Source organism: Aspergillus affinis (genome assembly GCF_023601865.1).
Source record: "Aspergillus affinis strain CMG 70 chromosome Unknown NODE_7_length_541545_cov_85_609384, whole genome shotgun sequence".
In the NCBI taxonomy this organism is placed as follows: domain Eukaryota; kingdom Fungi; phylum Ascomycota; class Eurotiomycetes; order Eurotiales; family Aspergillaceae; genus Aspergillus; species Aspergillus affinis.
Genome location: NW_026515788.1, coordinates 420,302 through 443,340, shown reverse-complemented (window position 1 = coordinate 443,340; position 23,039 = coordinate 420,302). Strand labels below are relative to the sequence as shown.

The following is a 23,039-nucleotide window of genomic DNA, read 5'->3' as shown; positions in this document are numbered from 1 at the left end:
GCATCCCACTCCACTCATTCAACTTCTTTGCCGACAAGATGATCATATTAGATTTTCACCGAGTATTGCGAGTTGTGACCTCAGGCTGCAGGGTTGCGGCGAGAGCAGCGTGACTAAGGCGAACTAGTGACCAACTCCACCCACATTGCGGGGGCCTTGTCTCGTCTTGTCTCGTCCTGTCTCGTCCTGTCTCGTCCTGTCTCGTCCTGTCTCGTTCTGGCACCGCCGGTTGGAACCTACGGAGTTCGTTCCTCCCTTCAAATTCCAATAAATGAATCTAATCCACCGCTCCTGGCTGGTTCAGGCTCCTTGCTGGTAAAGGAGTAATCACACGGGGATTCTCATGCACGCCAAACCTATTCTTATCTGAATTTTTCCCACGGGACCTTGTTTATCCCTCTTCCTCTTCTTTTACCTTGCCTCCGTTGCCCGTGCCCGTTTCTAACACAAGCGCCCGTTCTCCGTCACTGCTTACTTCTCGTATCGTCGCCACGAACTAGTAGCTACCCTCTCTGTCGATGACACCTGCCGCCTATCTGAGACTCACATCATTCATCCTTCTGTGATTCTTGAAGCGACTACCATGACCGTGTCGCGACTTGCGGTCACCGCGACCGCCATCGTCCTGCTCGTCGGCTGCGCTTCCGCTGGCGACCTCGGTTCGACTTCCAGCACCATCGCGACGCCGTCACCTTCGCCTTCGCCATCAGCACAGTCCATCCCCTATCCGCTAGCGGGCCCAGATTCTTCTGGGGACCCAGATGATGAAAACGGAGAATGCAGGCTTTTGGGACCTTTTTCGCTCCTCGTTCAGGCCGCGCTCGGGGGGCTGGCCCTGTTGTCTCTGGTCTACAAACGATGGAGGGAAAGGCCGCAGCGGCCCCTGAAAGTATGGGCCTTCGACGTCTCAAAACAGGTCTTTGGGTCGGCAATGCTCCATCTCGCAAATTTACTCATGTCCATGTTCTCTGCCGGCCAACTGGAGATCACCAGCGACTATAAACCCAACCCCTGTTCTTTCTACTTGTTGAATCTGGGCATCGACGTGAGTGTCGCGACCCCTTGCCCTGATGGGCTACCCAGAAACTTCTAAGCTAATGTGGACTCGGCGATTAGACCACCCTTGGTATTCCGATTCTGATCTTCATTCTCCATGTACTAAATCGCTTGGCCTCTTATACTCCGCTCGCCAACCCCCCGGAATCGATTATTTCGGGTAACTATGGTCGCCCGCCTCGTGCATTTTGGTGGTTCAAGCAGTCGATTATATATTTCATTGGATTGCTGGGGATGAAAATCTGTGTCTTCTTCCTCATCCAGCTCGTGCCGTTCATTGTCAAGGTCGGTGATTGGGCTTTGCGATGGACGGAGGGAAATGCAGCCGTGCAAATTTTCTTCGTCATGCTCCTGTTCCCCGTTTGCATGAACGCAATTCAATATTACATCATCGACACTTTCATCAAGAAACCATCGCATGAGTTGCTAGAGGAAGGGGATGACCATGAGGACGACTTAGACGATGACCACGACCACCGCCACGCACTGTTGGCAGGTTTGGAGGATGACGGAACGTTGGTGTCCGAGGACGACGCTGCGGAGCGAGGACCCGCCAAAGATCTGGACAGCCCGACGCGAACGAAAGAAGCTCTATCGAAATTCGACGCTGCCGATTATCCCCCTGCATCCCGGGGTGAGAACATTTCTGCCTCGTCTGCCTCAACCGGTTCCAGCAGCAGCCATGGCGAATATGATTTGATGTCATCATCTACGAAACTCACGGTACAGCAAAAGACTCCATGACAACGGAAGGATTGACGGTTATGGTCTGCGGTGTTACATGTTGGAGTTGGGTTACCGGCAACGGTTTTTATATTACTACGGAGCTATTTTCTTGTTTTTTTGTTTTTTTGATTCTTCTATCCGGATCTTGCTATACATATGTTTGTTTTGATTTTGGTCACTTCCGTTCAAGCAGAATACACGCACTATATTAGTCTGTACAGAATTGATTACCGCTTTCTCCTCTCTTTCTTGCGATTCATTCACTTTGTCTAGTTGATCATAAATAATATATATTAAGCAGAAGAGGGAACAAGAGCGAAAGATAATCATAAAGAAATATAAAAGACGAAGGTTGTATGTAGATACCGGAGTGGCTGCCTGAAAAGATGGGCGTACCCTAAGGCAGCGGCGTCCACCGCAGAGCCCACCGCCCGCATCTGCCGGACGAGCGCAGAAAATTATTTGTCGGCGGCCTCTTCGAATCCTTTTCCGATCTGCGACAGCCCTCGTTTTCCTGCCCTGGCGTTTGTTTCCGGCCTTTTGTCCCCAGAATCTATCTCTATACCTAATACTGTCATATAAGGTCATTTTGAATCCAACCAACACCAAGGCCGCATCAACAATGCCGAAAGCCGCGGTCAAGGATAAAACCCGCCAAAAGGCAAAGCCGACTTCACGGTCGCCTTTTGAGACGGCAAAACCTGCCCATGATGATAGCGACGTGGAAATGGACAGCGGGACTAGCGATAGCGATGATGATGTGCCCGAGAAGGACGAGGCGGAGAGGAAACTGGAGAAAATGCTCTTCGGCGACGACGAGGGATTCCATGACGCATTGAAGAGCCATCAAAATCGCAGTTTGACGGCGCTATCGACTTTGAGTGACGATGAGGCAGCCAGTGAAGAGGAAGAGGGCGAGGAGGGCGAGGAAAAAGCGCTGGACGATATGGCGGATGCCGATGTTTGTGGCCCTCCGTTTCGCTTCGGCCTCATTCTGCTAACACTTGTTTCCAACAGCTTTTCTTCCTCGATTCCGGCGCGGATGCGGACGTCGCCGCGCCCACCGAGTTGATGTCCGATGCCGGGACCGAAGATGACGACGAGGCGGATGAACTGCCGGCGGTGTGGCACGACAGCGACGATGAGCGTCTCACGGTCTCGCTTGCGAGCCATCAGAGGCTGAGGAAGCTGCGCGTGGCCGAGTCCGAGGATGTGATCAGCGGTAAGGAGTATATTCGACGTCTTCGCAGACAGTACCAGCAATTGCACCCGACGCCTGAATGGGCGAACCCCGAGCTGAGCGTGGCACGAAATGACTCCGACTCGGACGACATGGATACGGATGACGAGGGCCCAAATTCCGCGCAGCCTCTTGCGAAGCTCCTTCAAGGCGTCACCGACCTCACAAAACTTGAGGATAACACGCACGCGGGTGGAAAGAGAAAGCTGCGCCAGGAAATGCTGGATATTCAGAGGTTGAAGGACGTTGGGAAAGACCAGCCGGTAAGTGTGGCCCTGATTTAGACTTTGGCGATAACTAACCAACGTGCTAATCAAACAAATCCGCCAGTCTTCGATCGATTCGCTTTGCTTCCATCCTCACTACCCATTGCTACTGTCCTCGGGGCCGGCAGCGACGCTCTTCCTTCACCACATCTCGCCATCTTCTGCGGCCCCCAACCCCCTCCTAACCTCGTTCCATATCCGCCGTACGCCCATCCACACCTCGGCGTTTGCCCCCGCTGGCAACAAGATCTTTGCCTCGGGCCGCCGGCGCTACTTCCACATCTGGGACTTGAACACCGGCAAGGTGGACAAGGTGAACGGCACGGCGGATCGGAGGGAGGAACAGAAGTCCATGGAGCGATTCAAGCTCTCGCCCTGTGGTCGGTACGTCGGGCTTGTGGGCACGTCGCGCAAGGGCGGCGGTCTCATCAACGTCCTCGATTCTGGTACGGCGCAGTGGATTGCCCAGGTCCGGGTGGACGGCCGCGGCGGCGTAGCGGACTTCGCTTGGTGGAGTGACGGCGAGGGTATGACGGTTGTCAGCAAGAACGGTGAAGTGTCCGAGTGGGACAGGAAATCCAGCCGGGTCGTGGCCCGATGGGTGGACGCGGGCGCGGTGGGCACGACGGTGCTCAGCCTGGGAGGACGGTCCGGACGCACGCAGCTGGGAGGTGACCGCTGGGTGGCCATCGGCAGCTCCAGCGGCATCGTCAACGTGTACGACCGGCGGCCCTGGGCAGCGGCGTACGCCACGCAGCCCTCGTCTGCTATCCCACGCAACCCAGAGCCCGTGCGTGCCCTGGACCAGCTCACGACACCGATCAGTCACCTGGAGTTCGCGCCGGACGGACAGTTCTTCGTCATGGCTAGTCGGTGGAAGAGGGATGCTCTGAGAGTCGGTAAGTTTTCTCTCGGTTTCCTCTGCAAAAAACGATCTCTAACATGTTACAGTTCACCTTCCTTCGTGTACCGTGTTCCGCAACTGGCCCACGTCCAACACGCCTTTGGGCCGAATCTCGTCGGTAGCCATCTCGCCCAACTCCGAGCAACTTGCAGTGGCCAACGAACAGGGCCGGATCAGACTATTCGAGATCCGGGGGTAGATGGTCTGGTAAATGACCAGAAAGACAAGAACAAAAGAGATGAGTCGGAATTCTGACATGACGGGAGGCATATACAAAAGTGACATTGCTACTTCTGAGCCGGACGGAGTACAATAACTAGATATCTATAGAGACAATGTACACATATTAAGTAAGGCCTTTGCATTCAGTGATATGATAGCAAATAATGGGAAACAGCATTCAGAGATTACAGCCACAACTAATAAAGACGTAAAACAAGTCCCAAACATGACTTTCCTCCCAGAATAGAAAAACAAGAATAGAAAAAAAATATACTTCGTAGAAACAAGAGAGATCTGAATTAAAAAAAAAAAAAAGAAAGCTCGCCCGATGTGGGGCTCGAACCCACAGCCTTTCGGTTAAAAGCCGAACGCGCTTACCAATTGTGCCAACCGGGCCAGTTGCTGCCAGCGTCTGCCACTAATCGTAAGATAAGGGCAGATTGCTACTGACCAGACAGCCCTAAAGCATCTCAAGCGCCGACTATCGATCCGAGCTGTTTGGTTTGGTTTGTGTCAGTACACGAACTGTCAATCATAACTTTTTCCCATCTGTCGTGGAATGCGACAGGAGCAAGACAAGTGGAAATAAGGAACAGTGAACAGAAGTGAAAATCAAGGGGAAAGCGAGAGAGAGAGAGAAACGTACCACATCCAATAGCCCCGTCACCTATTTAGGATTAACATTCCATTAGCGACATTCGATCAACGCTCACGTTTCCATAGCAATCAATGGAGGGACACGCCAATTTCGCAACGGGATTTGCGTTCTCAGTTAAGTACTTACCTTTGACAGGAAGGGATTCTTCTGCTTCTGCGAGTCGGTCAGTCTGGGAGGGAATGTATATCATTGTCGGTCGAGGGCTTCTTAACTTACCGGTTTTGAGGCGGACGGCGACGGCGACGGCGTGGTATGCACGGGGGTGCTAGTAGGGGTGGGGATTGCGCTGCTGCTGCTAGGAAAAACGCTGCTGCTGGGGGCCATGCTACTGGGGGAGGCACTGCTGGGGGTTGTGGCACTACTAGCAGTAACCAGTGTAGTAGGCGTGGAGCTGGCGCTGACGCCCTCGGAGATGGAAGGAGTATCGCGGACGATGTGGCCCCCGTGGGGAACGGCCATGGCGCCGATAGCTGTGCCGAGGAGGAGGATAGAGAGCTTCATTGTGAATAAGTAGGTAGGTAGGTATTTGGTTGGGGAGTAGGGATGGATGAGAACAGAAGGATGGAATTATAGTGTATGGAGAAGATGGTTTAATGTGTTTATTTGGATCAAGGGATATAAAGCGCTCGAAGTATACGGAGTAGAGGAAAATGTGAGACAAGGGATGAGACCGTTGTCACTTCTACAGGCTCATATATGTGCCACTGATGGATCCATCACTGCATGGGGACAGGCATTTCCGAAAACGCAATCCTTCACACATGGGCTGTCCAGCGCAACCGCTCCCTTGACGACTGCACAACCGACAAAAGGGGAATCTACATTGTTGAGCATCTCCGCATCGAGGATTTCTACCGGTCGATCCATTCCAGCCACATTTCTGGGGTTCTGCTTACAGGCCTATCGACGGGCCCGGGGGAAAAGAGGGAAAGAAAAGAGTAGTGGGAACTGTCAGACTCTGGAGTTATCTGTCATTTAGTCCTATTCCGACATCTAGGCGTACTCCGTGTGTCCCCATCTTCATGCTGTCATATGTGCATCCCTATCGTAACCTTTTTTTATTCTGGTTTCTCCAAACCATTGCCCAAATCAAAACGCGCACATCCCCTCTAATATGGAGGACAGAGGAAAGCAAAAGATAAAAAAAAAAATATAAATAAATCATCCCAAGAAAGGTCCAACATTTACAGCAATGTCCTCATTTCCTCCATGTTGCGGATACCAGCCAGGTTACCCGCCTTGACGCGCTTCAGAGTCAACGCAGCGATAAGGGCGGCGCCCACACCGGATCCATCCTCGGCCGCCATGATGGACACCTTGTCCTGCTCGGTCGGCTTCCAGTCGAGGATTTCGCGCAGCGCCTGCGCTCCACGGGCCTTGAAGTGAGGGTATTTGGTGAAGACGGAACCGTCCGCGCCCACGTGGCACGACTCCATGTTCTTCTTCTTGCAGATGGCGGCCACACCGCATGCCGACAGGCGAGCCGCGCGCGTTCCGATCAGCTCGGCCAGGCGACGGATCAGTTCCAGTTCCGCCTGCGTGGCCTTGATGTTCAGCTTGCGCTCCATCAGCTCCTCCGTCTCCTGCAGGTTCTCATAGGGGTCCTCCTCGATGGCCGCCAGGAAAGACGAGTCCAGCAGGTACGGCTTGCGCAGCTGCGAGGTGTCCTGGTCACGGAAGACCAGACCGGGCCGGCTCTCCAAGAGATCCAGCAAGGCCAGACGGAAGATTTCACCCAGGTAAAGACCCGCGGTCATCTTCTCGAACGCCTGCTGGCCCGGACGAGGCGAGTCGCGGTCGATGATGTGGTCGTATTTCGTCAAGGGCAGAACAATGTGCTCGTTGTCAAAAGCACCGTACTCGCAGTTGATGGCCACCGGCAGGTCAGCGGGGAGGTTCATGTGGGCCAGCTTGGGCACGGAGCCCACGTTCTCCATGTAGGCGGCGTTGACACCGGTTCCGAAGATACAACCGATCTTCATGGCGGAGTCCGTGTAGGAAGAGGCGATCAGAGTTCCGGTGGTGTCGTTGATCAAGGCAGCAACCTTAATCGGAAGACCCTATAACACTCCAAGAATGATTATTAGCCACCCGTAACGTCGGAAGAAGAAAGTAAAACTAGTTAGGTTTCTCGTACCCGCTTCTTGAGAATCTCCTCGAGTGGGGGAACAACATCCTGGCCCTCAACACCGTCGATGTCGAAGCCCTTGGTCCACCGCTGCAGGACACCGTGGTCGATGTACTCCTGGGTAGCGGGGTAGGAGAAGGTGAAACCTAGGGGCAGCTTGGCCAAGTCCTCGTTCTCGTGGTGGTATTCGATGAATTGCTGGAGACAGTCGGCAACGTACTCCCACAGCTCCTCGGCGGTGCCGGTCTTCAATTCCTCGGGCATGCGGTACTTGGACTGAGTGATGTCGAAAGCACCCTTCTCCTTGGTCAAGGTAATCTCACAGACACGCAGGTTGGTGCCACCCATGTCCAGGGCCAAGAAGGTTCCTTGCTCATCGCCGTCGGGGAAACCCATCACCCAGGTAACGTTCATGGGCTGGAGGGATCTGGATTAGCCAACACATCCATGAAGTGATGCCGATGCGCGATAAGGCGTCGGGGCAAGGGGAGGGCAAAGACTTACGATGTTTCCACCCTCGACGCTGAGACCTACACCAACCCTCCGCAGTTAGCAACCGCCTTCCCGCCAGGTAGTAAGAGCCGATTAACCCACCCTTCTCCAGTTCCTTGACGAAATGGTCCACCACTTGCTTCAACCTGGCCGTATCAACGGTGAAGATATCCTCGAGCTCCTTGATCTGCTGCAGGAGATTCTGAGGCAATTCGTGCCTCGAACCTGGCGAGGGGGCATGAGTATGTAGTCGAAGCGGGAATGACGGAATAGATGGGTGATGATATCAGCTTACCCTTGCGGGATGGGGGGCGCTTAGGACCGATTCCGACCATGATGGCGAGCTGGTAAGGAGATAGAAGAAGAAAAAAGAAGACGATGGAAAAGCAATTGACAAGATAAGAGGAGGAGGATGGGGGATGGAGAGAGGGAACGGAGGGGAATAAGGATGGAGAATGGAAAAAGAAAACGAGGTAAAGTAGAGAAGTGGGCGGAGGGGCAACGAGACGACTGGATGATATCAGGCGTGGGGCAGCGCGGGAGCCTTAAGTCTCTGGCCCTCCACCATTCACGGCGCTCACGATGACTCCGCTGTGGACTCGAGGATCGCCTCACCGGTCCTTGTTTAGGTAGCTTTATTTGGCCTCAGGAATCCGCATCATGATTACGATTGCAATTTGCATCTTCATCGCATGTCATCTCAACTGGGTCACGGAGTATTGACTTTTGACCCCTGACTGTAAAGGCATCACCGCTCAAGCTTGGCGTCCACGTCGGTCTTTAGGGCTATATCATACGAGGTCTGTGCTAAAAGAGCAAGAGGGGTAATAAGGATAATTGCTTAAAAAAATCTTAAACGGTTTTTGCTGTCATCATCTTCGTAGGAGTAGTAAACATACTCCGTGGGACAGCTCGCTGGCCCTTTACACATATGGAAAGCCTATCTAACCAGGTATTTCACGGCAGCGAAGTGCTGCTAGCAACCAGAAGCAGCCGCTGCCTACTACCGCCAGGGGATATGGCGTATAATCAGGACAGCCTTTCGCACAGATATAGGAACGCCCGGTTCAACAACCGCCCCTTCCGAGCAATATAGGGCCAGTCGCCAGAAGGTATTGACAGGGCCTCAGTGTCTCCGAAGGGGCGCGGTGTTGGATTCCCATTTTGTCGAGCCAGAGGGATCGGAAGCTGCACCTAGGTCAGAATCCAAGACCGTTTCTGTGCATCCCGATTTCCCCGGTGGACGCCTCAGGCAGCGACGGTTCTATTCGGCAAACCGATTCGACATCACCGCTTATCTCACCGCCTAACACCAAGGCTAAGATGGAACCCCTCCGTGAGTCTAGATAGAACGATAGTATTCTGCGGGCAGAATTCAAAGGTATTTTGTGTTGCGGAGTGGACGTAATGGCTTGTCGTAATCACCCCTCTCCCGCGACTCGAGAGAATTCTCGATTTCAATTGCCCTCGTTATCCATTACGGGAATAGATCTTATCTTACTTTTGCCCTATTCTTAGACACATCTGTTTTTTCTCCCTTCATAGATCCCAGAACCGCCACCATCGGTCGCCGTTGCCGTCCCCGACATCAACACTAACACCGATACGAGAATGGGGAACGAATCTTCGACCTTGATAGACGACACAACGCCCCCTTCCGTGCTCGAGGCGCGCACGGTTGAGGCACTGGCCAAGTACATCAAAGAAAAGGATGTCCGACGCATTGTGGTGATGGTCGGCGCGGGCATCAGCACGTCAGCGGGTATTCCCGACTTCCGTTCACCAGACACTGGGATATACGCCAATTTAGCCCACCTCGACCTGCCCGATCCCGAAGCAGTGTTCGACATTTCGTTTTTCAGAGAGAATCCGCGACCGTTCTACGCCTTGGCGCGGGAGCTGGCCCCCGGCCGCTATCGACCGACCATTGCGCATTCGCTGATCAAGCTGCTGTATGATAAGGGCTTGCTGCTGAAGCACTTCACGCAGAACATCGATTGCCTCGAGCGTCTGGCGGGCGTGCCGGGTGAGATCATCGTCGAGGCCCACGGTAGTTTCGCCAATCAGCATTGCATCGACTGTGGCGCGGAATACCCGGAGGCCCTGATGAAGGATGCCATTGCTAAGGGCGAGGTACCGCACTGTTCCCAGTGCAACGGACTCGTGAAGCCCGACATCGTCTTCTTTGGCGAATCTCTGCCCGGGGACTTCTTCGACAACCGAACCCTTCCCGAGGAGGCCGACCTCTGTATCGTCATGGGCACGAGCCTTTCCGTGCAACCGTTTGCAAGTCTGCCGGCGTTTTGTCGGGATGGGACCCCGCGCATTCTGATTAACATGGAACGAGTAGGAGGGATGGGCTCCCGTGCTGACGATGTCCTCATCCTGGGCGATTGCGACACGGGGGTGCGGAAGTTTGCTCGCGCTCTCGGCTGGGAACAAGACCTGGAGCTCCTCTGGCAGGCGACGAATCCCGACAAGGAATCCCGCGAAGCCGAGATGGAAGTGAAGACTAAGGATGAACGGCTTCGGGATGAAGTGGAGCGACTGACCGAGGAGGTGGACCGGACTCTGGGGATCTCGACCGCCTACGAGCAGCGGGTGCGACAGCATTTGAACGGGTCGGGGAAGCAGGCCGGAGCAAGGAGAAGCAGCGAACCGGAGAAGATCGGGGGATTAGCGCATGTGTTCCCTCACCTAGCGCGGTAAGCGACGATAGGGCCTCGAGCCCGAATCAGGGGGCTGCATTGATTGCCATCCGGCTCCATCGAAACAGCCGACATGGCCGCTTGGGCCAGTCCTGCTCTAGGGTTGGATCCTTGAACCACGGGTTGAACAGAGACGGGGTATGATAGGGAAGGGGACACGGCGTTTGTTGGGGTGTGGGACATTGTTATAAATATCCATTCTTTGTTTGGTTGTCCTATGTTTACTACTACTTACTACGAAGGTGATGATAGCAAGAATCGGTTAAGATATATATATAATTAAGTTACGTTTTTATATATTATAAGACCTACCAATGGGGATAGTAAGCCTCTATATAAAATAGACTTAAACATAGAGTAATCCTACACAGAGCATTTTGCAACAGAGCAAGTGTATATTCACGCAAGAGTAAGCGCATGTGTAGTAGCAAGCCAATCCTCATTGCAGGTGTTTGGATGCCTGAGGCAAGATACCAAGCATTTCGCAGGTAATTTTCCGGCCTTTGTTGACAGCCTTCTCACCGCCTTCCCCGGCGGGCTGCGGCGGCGGCCCTCCCCAAGTCGCCAGATCGCCCATTGTCCAATTTGGCCGCTCGTCGCTCCTCTTGTTCGCCGCTTGATTCAGTCTCCCCTTCGTGGACAATGCCCAAATCAACTCCCGGCCCGACCAATGGGAATGTGGAGACTTCATCATCGCCATCAGGCCAGCATCGCCCTCCTTCCTCGTCGGATCCCGCCCCGGACATCTTCAATGCCAGCTCCGTCGCCGAGATCAAGGCCACTTTGTCGCACCTGCATGACCAGGAGGCGTCGGTCACGGCCCGTCTAGACGCTCTCGTCGCCTCACAAAAGGATTTTTCCCGCGAACTAGGCCGATTGGATCTGTTGCGAGCCAACCTAGGCTCGCAGACCAGCACCACCCGCTCCATCAGCCATGGCATGCTCTCCAACGCTGCGGCCACCGCGGATCGCATCTCGAGCGCCGTCCGCCATCTCGATCTGGAACAATCTCGGGTGAAGGCAACTTTGGAGGTTGTGGAGCAGGTTTCCGAACTGAAGGCCTGCGTGCTCGGTGTCGCCGGCTCCATGGGAGCTCCCCAGGACTGGGAAACGGCCGCCAGCTACCTGAGCCGCGCCTCCAAGATCCCGTCCGACGTGGTCCATGGATCGTTCGCAGCTGAGATGGTGCCTACGGCTGAGGTGCCGGATCCACCCAATGTCACGCTGGACCATGCGGCCGAATCTCTCTGCGGCCTGTTCTTACGCGAGTTTGAAAAGGCCGTCAAGGAGACCAACGGTGCCAAGATTACTCGATTCTTCAAGCTGTTCCCCCTGATTGGTCGCTCGGAGGTTGGTCTTGATGTGTATGGACGCTACGTCTGCCAGGGGGTGGCATCGCGGGCGCGAACCAACCTCAACGCGGGAACTGGCGCTCAGAGCAAGGATGGGTTTTTCTACGCAAATGCGCTTACGAAGTTGTTTGAACACATCGCTCAGATCATTGATGGCCATGGGGGGTTGGTAGAACGTCACTATGGCCCCCGGAAGATGAATCGGGTCATTGAGCGGTTGCAGCTCGAAGCCGATGTCCAAGGTGGAATCATCCTTGACACCTGGAGCGATGAGAGACACGTCGATCGCAAGCTCACGGATATCAAATCTTATGCGTTTACTTTCCTGGTGCAAAGCTTCCTGCCGCCCCAGCGGAGCACGACCCCGCGGTCTAACTCTCCTGCAACCCGTGATGGAGCCCTAGGGGCTGCCGAGGATGAGGGTGTAGATATGAAAGAAATCGATGGGCTTCTGAATGAGATGGCCGTCATGCTAGGCCGGTGGTCTCTCTACTGCCGATTCTTAGCTGAAACCTGCAACGTAAGTCAACAGGCCTTACCCTTCACCAATGTGTCACTAACGAGTTCCCAGCCCCCTGAAAGCGAAGGCCAATTCACACGACCTCCATTCCTGCAAGATTCGACTCTGATGAAGAAGGTCAACGATCGACTTGTGGCCCCCTTCAATGCCATGACAACTTTCTTCTTCCGGCGGTCGGTCGAAAAGGCCTTCCAGTTGGATGAGCAGCCTTCTGGGCTGACCTTGAACCCCCTAAAGCCGCTGAAAGCCGACCCGCCGCATATCACCTCGGCTGTTGGTGATATCATGTGGATTGTAAACAAAGTCTTGCAGCAATCCCTGGCTACGTCGCAAATCGGTGTGGTGACTAATGTTATCCCCACGCTATCCCGAGTCCTTGGCTCGGACTTTATCGGCATGACACAGCGAAAAATGCGCGATGAATGTTACCCACGAGCTGCCGTCCAAGGGGGTCAGCCGCCGGAACATATGATCATTGCCTTCTTGGTGTTGATCAACAATTTGGATGTGGCCGTAGACTACGTCCAACGGGTTGTCCAGAACAACACCGAAACCAAGAGGATGACAAGTCCCGACGGTCAAGTTGAAGAAACCGATCAAATTCGCTCCCTGTTCACTGTCCCCGCGGAAGCGACTCTTGCAACGCAGACCCTACAGACCCTTTCATCCTCATTTGAATCCAAGGTCAATGATCTCCTGTCGGACGGCATCCAGGTCGTATTCAATAACGTTATCAAACACCGTCTTCGGCCTATCCTTGCCGACACCTTCCGAGACATCGAATACCAACCCGGGGAAGACAACGACCCTACCAGCGCTGCCTACGGCGAGTACGATCATCACGACGAAGCGGACGACGACTCAACAACTCGAGCCGAACTCGTCCGTCCCCGCTTCGCAGCCAGCTGGACCGAGCTTCTTCTCCCGCTATCCCGCATCCTCACTACGTCGGCCTTCGACCGACTGATGACCGTCACGGTGGCATACCTTGCTCGACTTTTGGAAAAACGCCTATGGTCTTACCATGGCCGGGTCAATGCACTCGGAGCCACGCGGCTCGAGCGGGACATCTCGGGGGTGGTCAGCGCCGCGGTGGACATCGGCGGCACGTACGGCGCACCGGGCCGATACCGACACCGCGAGGCCTTTGCACGATGCATGCAAATGGTGCTGGTGATGGGAATGGACGAGGACGAGTGGGAAGATGTCTTGCGAGGGGGCGAGACTGCCGAGGTGGTAGACAAGCTGAATCGGGAGGAACATACGCGCATCCGAGGGATGGTGAGGCGATAATGTCGTCGGTAAAATAAGAGGTTCCTGTTTGGTCCTATTGAGTGTATACATTTTCAGATCCAAGTACATATATATCCTCTTTTCCTGTATAGATTCTGTGCAACGAGAGTTGATTGTTCGCGTTCTTGATAAAGGTCCGGTGAGTGAAGTAGTTGTAAGAGGGTTGGAATATTTGGCTGCTTTGTTTGGTCACCTGCAGCCACGCTCATGACCGAATTCCTTCTCGGTCTGGTCTCGGGCCTAAGGCTGCAAGTGCAAGGTACCCGATCCACTGTGCATCAGATCGACATGCCCTAGTCTTATTGGCTTACTACGATAATAAGAGGGGAAATAAGTAGCATGGTCAATATTCTTTAAACCAATCAATCTATGCAGGTGGTATCTGGAAAATCCCATACAAACAAAAACAAACTATCCCCCGCCAAAACCCGAGTATATACAGTCAATTCCGTCAGATGAACCCGATAAGAAAAGAGAGAAAATAAAAAAAAGCAAAACTCCAGCTCCAAGCAAATCCCAGACAGGTATAAGTTAATACATCACATAATATGGCCCAGCCAAGTGAGACAGAAACGCTGGATATCGTAACAATTAGAGAAAAACAGAAACAGGGGACAGCTGAGATCGGATCACTGAGCCTTTTCATCCGGCCTGGGCAGTTCAGCCCCTTCGTCGACCGGGTGTTGCTCAGCTACCTGTCGGGGAGCCGGGGCGATCTTGATTTCCTGGATGCCGGAATCGCCTTCGCTGCAGCCGCGGCTGTCGATGCCGATGGGTGGGTGGCCGTCCAACATCATTTCGCTGTGCTCGCCAATTCCGTACCGCGCAGCGGCAGGGATTTGGTGTCCGTCCTCGAGTTGGTCGTGTTTCTGGGGGGTCCAGGCCAGGTAGTCACGGCGGACCTCGACGTAGTCGTAGGCGAATTCACCGAGTTGGTCGTCATCCATACCCAGCAGCTCGGCCTCTTCGGATGCACGGAGTTGTAGACCGGGGATGGCGTTGATGGCATACGCGATGATGGCAGAGACGACGAAGGTGTAAGCACAGGCGGCGACGATGAAGGCGATTTGGATGTAGAGCTGCTTGTAGTTGTGGATTAACCATCCGCCCATTTTGCTGCCGGTGTTCACTCCATCCAGTCCAACGATAGCATCGTCCGCGAAGAGGGCGTTGAAAATGAGACCGACAATACCGGCGACACCGTGCTCAGCGAAAACATCCATCGAATCATCGATCCGGATCCAGTATTTCACTATAGATTTGTGTCAGTCAACTCGTTCGACCACAAGTATCGGCTTGTCACAAACTTACCCTTGGTAGCATAGTTACACACAATTCCAGTCACAATACCAAGAATCACACTAGCCCAGGGGGTGATGAAACCAGAAGCCGGAGTGGCGGCGACCAGGCCGGAAATGGTTCCGGAACACCAGCCGACCATAGACCATTTTCGAGCCAGGCGCCAATCGAGGACAACCCAGGTGATGGCCGCGAAAGCCGCAGTCAAATTAGTATTCCAGCAAGCCATAGCGGCACGGAGGTTGGCACCAAAGGCCGAGCCGCCGTTGAATCCAAGCCAGCCAAACCAGAGGAAAACGGTTCCCAGAAGAATCAGCGAGACGTTATGAGGACGGAAGTTCAACATCATGCGCTCCTGACGACGGCCCAACACCATTGAATAGGCGAGGGCAGACAGACCGGAACCGATTTCGACAGGGCCACCACCGGCATAATCCAACACCCCCCACTTTGCCGCCCATCCGTTCACATTCCATGTCCAGCAGGCGAGAGGGCAGTAAACGATTGTCGCCCAGATGAAAACAAACACCATCGCAGGGAGCAGGCGGCCACGTTCTGCGACCGCTCCCATGATAATGGCAGCCGTGACTCCGCAGAATTGCATCTACCAAGGGTTGTTTTGTTAGCTAGGAATCTCGGATGGATCACGGGCTTCCCATGTGCATACCTGATAGAAAGCGTAGAGCAGGTTGGGAACCAGAGGGGAGCCAGGACTTGGGTCGGCCATAGTCTTCATCAAACCGAAGTTGCGAAGGTTACCGATAAATCCGTTGGTGGCGGTTGGCGAGAAAGCGAGCGAGTAGCCCCAGAAATACCATTGAAACGTGACGACGGACAAAGACGCCATACAGGCCCAGATCATACTCAATGCCGATTTTCGACGAGCGAGGCCGGAGTAGAGGAAGCCGAGACCGGGAATCATGACCATGACCATGGCGGACGCCACGATAATGTAGGCTTGATCACCCGATTGGAACCATTTGTTCACGTTTTCCTCCCCTACAACGACGGTCAGTCCGGGGGATTTCAAGCATTGACACCCTATATTCAAGATTTACATACGTGAATTGCCACCCAATACATTGGTTGTGAGCTGCTCGTAGTTTGAGGGAGCGCCCGTCCAGTTGTAAGATGCATAATCTGGGGTGAACGGCACGTTGGTAGTCGATGCCATGGCGAAGGTTGAGACGACAAGAAAAAGAATCGAGGTGAGGTGGTCGACGGAATCAAGATGCAGCTGGAAGGGCTCGGAGCCCAGAGCACGAGAGAGAGAGGGATGGAAAAATTGCCGAGCAGGAGCGTGGTATGTTGAGTGGTTGACAGGGGATCGAAGAGGCCTAGGGAGAGAATAAGATGGAAAGGAGCTGCTCGTCGAACCTGTCAAAGAGCTCACTTTCTCACTCCAGGATGATTGCAGCGGAGAGCGAGGAGAGGAAAAAGAGAGAAGACAAAGGTAGGATGAGGAACTCCGCTCTGTGTGGAGAAAAAGACCGCCACGGGGGGCGGAGGAGGAAGAGGTATATAAAAGAAAGGTAGTTTTGGAAAGGCGTCCCCAGTGGGTCTGGAATTGGACGGGACGACTTCGCGGGTCTCAAACTAGCCAAAGATAAGAGCTAAATGATTGGGAAGTCACTAAGAGCCTTAGTAACAAATCATTGGCAGAGCGCGATAATCGATCGGGACCTCCCAAAGAGGATAGACAAGCGTGGTGGAGCACCCAAGAAAAGTCCGCCGCAACAGCAATTGGCAGCAAATGGTTAATAATAGCGACGATAATTCAAATGGGAAAAAGTGATGATTGATTCAGGATTGGCCGTGGGGGGGTGCACTCCGTTTAGACACGAGGACAAGGAAGCCTTCTTTGTCAAGTGAGATTCGATAGATCCAAATAAAGAAAGAAAGGGAAGGGGAGGGGAGGGAGAAAGGGAGGGATCAGTCATTATTCATTCAGCTGGTAGCATCATTCCGAGGGAGGCGCGGGTAAAGGGAGGGCACCCCAAGCCCCAAAGGTAAAAGATAGTGGTCAGCGTTCAGTCAGAGATAACGGAAGAATGAAAAATCAAATGGAATAAAATAAACTCGGCTGGCTGATCTTCGACGAGAACGTCCTAGCCGTCGTCCGTCCGCCAATCACCGCTTTTCTACCCATTTGTCGGAAACGACACAGAAAAATCCCTGTCATCATCGCAAGGGGAGAGATGTGAGTGCATCATTTCCCTCCCGGTCCATCCAGATCAACACCGCAGCGTCACCACTACGGTACGGTGTATGTCCCAGATCCATCTTGAAAGACTGTGGCGAAGTTTCAATTGTCAACACCCTAACTTAGTCGGAGGGAAACTGGGACTGAACTAGCGTCTGCCCCGGTCGTCGTAGTTCGGGTTCCAGAAGACCCAAAAAAAAAGCAAAAGAGAGCCCCATCTGGGCCAAGACCGTCCGCGATACTGCAGAGCCGAACCACATGTGGCGAATACATAATCACATTAGCATTTACCATACTCACCCACGGCGGGGTGGTAGGCCTCCGGCTTCCTCGGCATCATAGATAGTCCGAGTCATAAGAAGATGGAAGGATCTCGATCATCTATCTAGATTCGGGGGGTTTTTTTCTCTTGCCCAGCCTTAGCATCCATGATGGGCCTCGCAAACTATGGAAGGGTAGCCCTCCATGAAAGCTTGGTCGGGTTGGCATTGGGCCGATTGAGAGCTGGATTCGGCTGGTAGCTCACCACACCGGAAGCAGAGTTCCTTGAGACTCTGCCTCCTCGAGGGAAGGGGAAAGGCAGGCTGTGGACCTTGTATTTAAGGCCACCTCCTTGATCCCCAGGCGTTCGACAGCAACGAGAGCTATCTGCTGCCCCGATGATAACGGCTATCTACTCCATCTACAACAGGACAACCACATGCTTCCCCAGACCACTCACCTGCCCGTTGGGACTGGTCGAGGCCTTATCATCCGCCAAGGACCCCTTCCCCCCGTCGTCTCCGGAAGGAGCATGCGGCCCTTATCATGTTGCATTTCTCTGAGCTCATTGATATCACCCAAACGATTGGCTGTGAGGTCCCGATAAGGCCTGAACGCCACCTGCCGCCAAGTGGGGCGCTGGGACCACCGGATGTGGCCTAGCGTTGTCGCCGCGATCTCCACAGCGCTGATAACGTCCAGATGAGCCAATGACCGCCCGGCCGGATCCCTGCGCTCCTCCCTGCTTCTCCCGAGTTCTCTCGGGCATTGCAGGGAACTCCCTCTCCGATGGAGGAGAGCTGGATCGGACTCGGCATGCGCTGGGGTCGGGCGGACTGCGACAACCGGCATTGCGGCGGGGCTTGGCAGTGTCCGATGGCATCACATTTCACGTTGGAAGAATAGTTATTTTTTTTTTTCTTCAACGGAAAATCTCCCGTGTGTCAGATATCATCTCTCACCATACTCTTGTCACCCTATCGATCCATCAAGATCTCCTGTGGGGTGTCTAGATCCCTTACGGTGTACTTGGATGATAGTACCAGACTACTGGTAGTACTAAGATATCGACTCCGGGGTACGTTGAGGATCATATCTGCACCACCGGACGCCGGCATTTGTGCAGCTCTGTCCCTGGTTCTACCTGAAATGCCCTTGATTCGTCTCTATCTGTGGGTCGAGCCACGCTCTCGGTGCTATGTCTTATCTACGGAGTAGTGGTGTCTTATCGCTCTAAGTATACTATATGCTGTAAACAGGTTAAGGTACCATTGCTACGAGGTACTATACGTAGACAGCATCACTAGTGACTAACACCACCTTACTTGGACCGCGTACCTCCCCTTTTATTCCCTCGTCCCGCAGCTTGGAATGAGGGATATGCAGAAGCCGCAGGCGATTGTGACACGGCAGACTCCTAGATAGACTGATCCTGAGCAAAAGGGCTGCAAGGCAGCAAGCCCCACGTGGACGATCACTTATGGTGGGATTGCTTGGGTTGGGAGTCTCTGCTCCTCGCTGATGGTTCACCGGCGCTTGCGTGGTGCTTCGCCGATAGCTTGGGAGTAAGAAGAGGTCTTCCTAGGCGCGTGGCACACGTAGGGCGGCACGAAACCCCCGGCGGATTGAACCTCAGGCAGCCAGGCTTCAACGCGACAGCGGATACGACCCTCACAATACACAGCTCCAGAAATGCATTGAAAGTATAGGTCCTCCAATGGAGAGAAAAATTTGATGGTCGATATACACAACAATGATATGTAAGAAACGCCTCCAGTTTTCTATACAATTATACAACCCCATCATTTCCCCAAAAATGATATGAAATCAGGGTTTATGTCTCTACCGAAATGAGTACATATCAAACATTCACACTGTACCCTACCCCAACGGCCCGGCGCCGCTTCAAAGTCTGGTAGAATTTTCGAGCCTCGTCGACCCAAAAGACCGAACTCGAGATACACAACAACTTGAACAGATGGGCGAAGTTGAGTGGTTCCGTCTGGAAGATCCTTTGCAGGAAGGGCAGGTAAATCACGCAGGCTTGACCGGCCAGGGATCCGAACACTGCGTAATTGAACATCTTGTTTCCGAAGAGTGAGATTTCGCCGCGAAGCACAGATTTGCCCTCACTGCGGCAAGCAAGGGCGTTAAACATGTCAAAGAGCACGAAGCAGGTAAATGTCATCGTCGTGTCATGCGCCGTAACCACTCGAGATCGCTTGCCAGGGGTCATGCCGTCGTCCGCATCGCCCATCTCGTACACGTAAATCGCCAAGGTGCCCATCATGATCGTCAGAGCCGCAGTGACTACCCGTTGGATGAGCGGCTTCGTGAGGACCCGGGCTGTTCTGGGTCGCGGCGGACGACTCATGATCGTCGGATCGACCGGCTCTACACCCAATGACTGCGCCGGAGGGCCATCCATGAGGATGTCTATGAGAATAGGTTAGTCAACTGACAGTAGTAAGATACGAGGCAAAGGGCGCGCAGCACTTACTGATCCAGAGAATCTGCATGGCATTGAGGGGGTTCTTGAAGCCCAGAGTCGTACTCAACAGCACGAGACTCAAGGCGGCGACGCTAGTACTGAGCTGGAATGTAATGAAATTCTGGATGTTATAAAAGATTCCTTTGCCCTGCTCAATGGCTCGCAGGATGGTCGAGAAATCATCGTCCGTTAATATCATATCCGCGGCTTCCTTAGCGACGTCGGTACCTAGCTTTCCCATCGAGATGCCAATATCGGCTTTCTTCAGCGCCGGAGCATCGTTCACACCATCTCCGGTCATGGCTACCACATCGCCTCGGGACTGAAGTGCACGAACGATTTTCATTTTATGATCTGGACTGGTGCGGGCAAAAATTGAAACAGAAGCTATCGCTTGCGCAAGCTCCTCCGTGCTCATTCGATCAATATTTTCCCCACTGAGCACAGGCCGCGAACCCGGAGCGTCACTGATTGGCATTCCGAGTTTCTTTGCAATGGCCACGGCTGTGGTTTCTGCATCACCGGTTATCATGATGATTCGTACCCCTCCAGCCATTAGGCGCCTGATCGCCTTGTGGACATTCTTCCGGGGTGGATCGTTCATCCCCACCAGTCCAGAGAAGACCAATCCAGTATACCGATCGTCGTCATCGCCCTGGCTGCTTTTAGAAGTAGGGGTGCCGGTCCTGCTCCCAAAAGGCCTTCCTCTAGACGAATCTCTCACAGCTCCACTGGCGAAAGCGAGCACTCTCAGACCTTCCGATGCCATCTGCTCGGCTGCCTGTCGGACAGTCTGGCGCCGTCGCTCATCCAAGATGACTTCGCGGCCGTCCTTGGTTAGGTAGGTATCACATCTGTTTAGAACCTGCTCCAGCGCACCCTTGATATAGGCAACGTTTGTCTCGCCGGAAGAGCCGCTTCCAATAATCACGCCCATCCACTTGCGTTCGGAACTAAAGGGAGTTTCGGCAACGCGAGCACTGATTCGATCACGTACATCATCCTCCCCGAAGGTGTCTAATAGATCCAATATGGCGACATCGGTGGGTTGACCCACCCACCTGCTCTTGACGGATCCAGAGGCTCTATCATCAGTCGAAGACAGCACTGCGGCTGATGATGCGCTCGCGGGCGAGTTCGCGTTCACACGTGACAGTCTGGCATTATTGGCAATGTTTCCAATTCGAAGAACGGTTCGAGCTGCAGGTCCTGGGGTTAAAGATGTGATGTCGTTGTGCACTTCGAATGGCTCAGGACAGTCAAAATGCCACATTTTCGTGACAGTCATATGATTGAGAGTGAGTGTTCCCGTTTTATCGCTGCAGACAACGTTTACTGATCCCAGCGTCTCAACACTTGGAAGTCTTCGCATGATGGCTCCCCTCTTTGCCATGCGCAGCACGCCCAGAGCAAGGGTTACCGTCACAATGATGGGGAGTCCTTCAGGGATCGCCGCGACAGCCAGAGAGACACCAATGGTAAACATTTCAAGAAGCTTGCGGCCTTGAAGCAACCCTATCACAACAATCAACGCGATGACACCAAAAGAGACATAGCTCAATTCTTGACCCAGGCGATCCATTGAGAGTTGTAGTGGCGTTCTTGGGCTCTCAATCTCCTGCAATGACGCGGAAATGCTGCCGAACTCCGTTTTTGCACCAGTGCCGATGACAATTCCTTGTCCATATCCCGATCTAACCAAAGTTCCCATAAAGGCAATATTGTGTTGTTCGTTCAAGCGGATATCCGCTCCTACAGCCCCACTGGCTGGGGCATCGTAAAACGGAGACCGCGGGGGGCTGACAATTTTAGGCGAATGGGTTGAAAGGTTCTTCGAATTCCGAATGGCGTCGGCAAACTTTGTAACCGGCTCGTTCTCCCCGGTGAGATTAGATTCATCGATGGACAGGTCCGTTGCAGCGGTGATTCTGATATCTGCTGGAATGCGGTCACCGACACTAAAAAGAACCATGTCACCCGGCACCAATTCGGCAGCAGGAACCGTGGTGGAGGCCTTGACCGCCGAGCCTGGACTCTTGCTTCGAAGTTCCTGCAATTCCATGTCTTCATCGGGTCCTGCGGGAGCGGCGGGTATGGAGCTGTCCATGGGGGGAGTGTTCCAATGGGGAACGTCACGGATAAGATGTGCATGATGCGGTACCAGGCGGCTCAGTGCCTCCAAGGATTTCTCCGACCGATACTCCTGGACGAACCCTACGGTAACGACAATTGTTACGGCGAGAGTGATGCTGACGGCGTCATCGTAATTTCCCATGAAAAACGAAATCGCTGCTGATCCTAGAAGTAGCAAGATCAATGTTTCCCGGAACTGCTTGAGAAACCGCAGCCACAGCGGCTCGGGCTCCTCGTGAGGCAATTCATTCGGTCCATCCCGTATCAAGCGCACCTCGGCCTCTGCCGGGGTGAGTCCATGGGTAAGAGATGTTTGCAGGCGCTCCGCGGTTTCTTGAGGGTCTAATAGGGAGTAGGTCGAGGTTGAAGTCTGCTCAGGATATCCCGCGTCAGCATTCAGGATCTTGAATAGGGGCAATGGGGAATGCTGAAGTCCCCGAAAGTGATCGAAATGGATGCGGCTTGACTTACTTGGGGAGAGGAACTGGAGCGCACACCCGCCGGAGATGGAGACGGAGGTCTTAAATTGGGGACCTGGGCATTATGCAAAGGTAGCGCAGGCGTCGCGGACCTTGACATCTCTCATGCTTTGTCGAAAGAATGTCCTGTTAAATCTGGCTTATAGTTGTTATCATCCCGTTGGGGCAATGGCGCAAAACGATTGTCAGTGCCAATTAGGGAGGCGAGGCCAAAGAAGAAAGAAAGAAAGAAAGATCGGAATGAACACAAGAGCCGAACTGCGAAAAGCCACGTTCTCAGACGCGAGGCTGCATCGGTAATAATAAATAATAACTGGATGGGCACTAAAGATAAGTGGAAACAAGGCTAAGAGTAAGGGCCACACGGGGTCTGGAAGAGGGCGGTTCACACGGACACCACGGGCGATCGATGATCCAAAGTAGGCTCTTTGGGAATGAGGAGAGAAGCAGAAGTACCAGTCAAAACTCCGTGGATTATGAGAAGCATATGGACACCAGGAGGGGATCTTTTTTGCTGCATGCAATGGCCCTTGGCTTCTGGACAGGCTGACCTTAACGCTGATGATGTCTTGCCCTTTGCGGCCTAGACTCGGCACCGCAGTTAGTCC

At 53.6% G+C, this 23,039-nt stretch overlaps 7 protein-coding genes across 7 annotated transcripts; 3 read left to right on the top strand and 4 right to left on the bottom strand.

Moving 5' to 3' along the window:
* Window positions 1–583: 583 nt before the first annotated feature.
* On the top strand, window positions 584–4,391 carry KD926_010416 (small nucleolar ribonucleoprotein complex subunit; the record flags this gene model as incomplete). Its single annotated transcript, XM_053095902.1, has 6 exons — window positions 584–1,045; window positions 1,117–1,779; window positions 2,366–2,743; window positions 2,800–3,285; window positions 3,353–4,187; window positions 4,240–4,391. The coding sequence occupies 6 exons, from the start codon at window positions 584–586 to the stop codon at window positions 4,389–4,391; spliced, it is 2,976 nt and encodes a 991-aa protein (XP_052960074.1).
* A 493-nt stretch (window positions 4,392–4,884) lies between these two features.
* Window positions 4,885–5,573, bottom strand: KD926_010415 (uncharacterized protein; the record flags this gene model as incomplete). Its single annotated transcript, XM_053095901.1, has 4 exons — window positions 4,885–4,908; window positions 5,061–5,081; window positions 5,128–5,241; window positions 5,289–5,573. 4 exons carry the CDS (start codon window positions 5,571–5,573, stop codon window positions 4,885–4,887), a joined length of 444 nt encoding a protein of 147 aa, XP_052960073.1.
* A 683-nt stretch (window positions 5,574–6,256) lies between these two features.
* Window positions 6,257–8,027, bottom strand: KD926_010414 (putative hexokinase Kxk; the record flags this gene model as incomplete). The annotated part of the gene is made up of 5 exons (XM_053095899.1): window positions 6,257–7,132; window positions 7,210–7,617; window positions 7,705–7,730; window positions 7,795–7,917; window positions 7,988–8,027. 5 exons carry the CDS (start codon window positions 8,025–8,027, stop codon window positions 6,257–6,259), a joined length of 1,473 nt encoding a protein of 490 aa, XP_052960072.1.
* Window positions 8,028–9,303: 1,276 nt separating this feature from the next.
* Window positions 9,304–10,401, top strand: KD926_010413 (SIR2 family NAD-dependent protein deacylase; the record flags this gene model as incomplete). The annotated part of the gene is made up of 1 exon (XM_053095898.1): window positions 9,304–10,401. The coding sequence occupies one exon, from the start codon at window positions 9,304–9,306 to the stop codon at window positions 10,399–10,401; it is 1,098 nt and encodes a 365-aa protein (XP_052960071.1).
* A 641-nt stretch (window positions 10,402–11,042) lies between these two features.
* KD926_010412 (Golgi transport complex subunit COG4) lies at window positions 11,043–13,565 on the top strand (the record flags this gene model as incomplete). Its single annotated transcript, XM_053095897.1, has 2 exons — window positions 11,043–12,272; window positions 12,324–13,565. The coding sequence occupies 2 exons, from the start codon at window positions 11,043–11,045 to the stop codon at window positions 13,563–13,565; spliced, it is 2,472 nt and encodes an 823-aa protein (XP_052960070.1).
* Window positions 13,566–14,194: 629 nt separating this feature from the next.
* On the bottom strand, window positions 14,195–18,180 carry KD926_010411 (ammonium transporter; the record flags this gene model as incomplete). The annotated part of the gene is made up of 5 exons (XM_053095896.1): window positions 14,195–14,817; window positions 14,877–15,468; window positions 15,532–15,863; window positions 15,927–16,201; window positions 17,789–18,180. The coding sequence occupies 5 exons, from the start codon at window positions 18,178–18,180 to the stop codon at window positions 14,195–14,197; spliced, it is 2,214 nt and encodes a 737-aa protein (XP_052960069.1).
* A 1,009-nt stretch (window positions 18,181–19,189) lies between these two features.
* pmr1 (Ca(2+)/Mn(2+)-transporting P-type ATPase PMR1) lies at window positions 19,190–22,538 on the bottom strand (the record flags this gene model as incomplete). Its single annotated transcript, XM_053095895.1, has 3 exons — window positions 19,190–19,764; window positions 19,829–22,472; window positions 22,524–22,538. 3 exons carry the CDS (start codon window positions 22,536–22,538, stop codon window positions 19,190–19,192), a joined length of 3,234 nt encoding a protein of 1,077 aa, XP_052960068.1.
* Window positions 22,539–23,039: the final 501 nt, after the last annotated feature.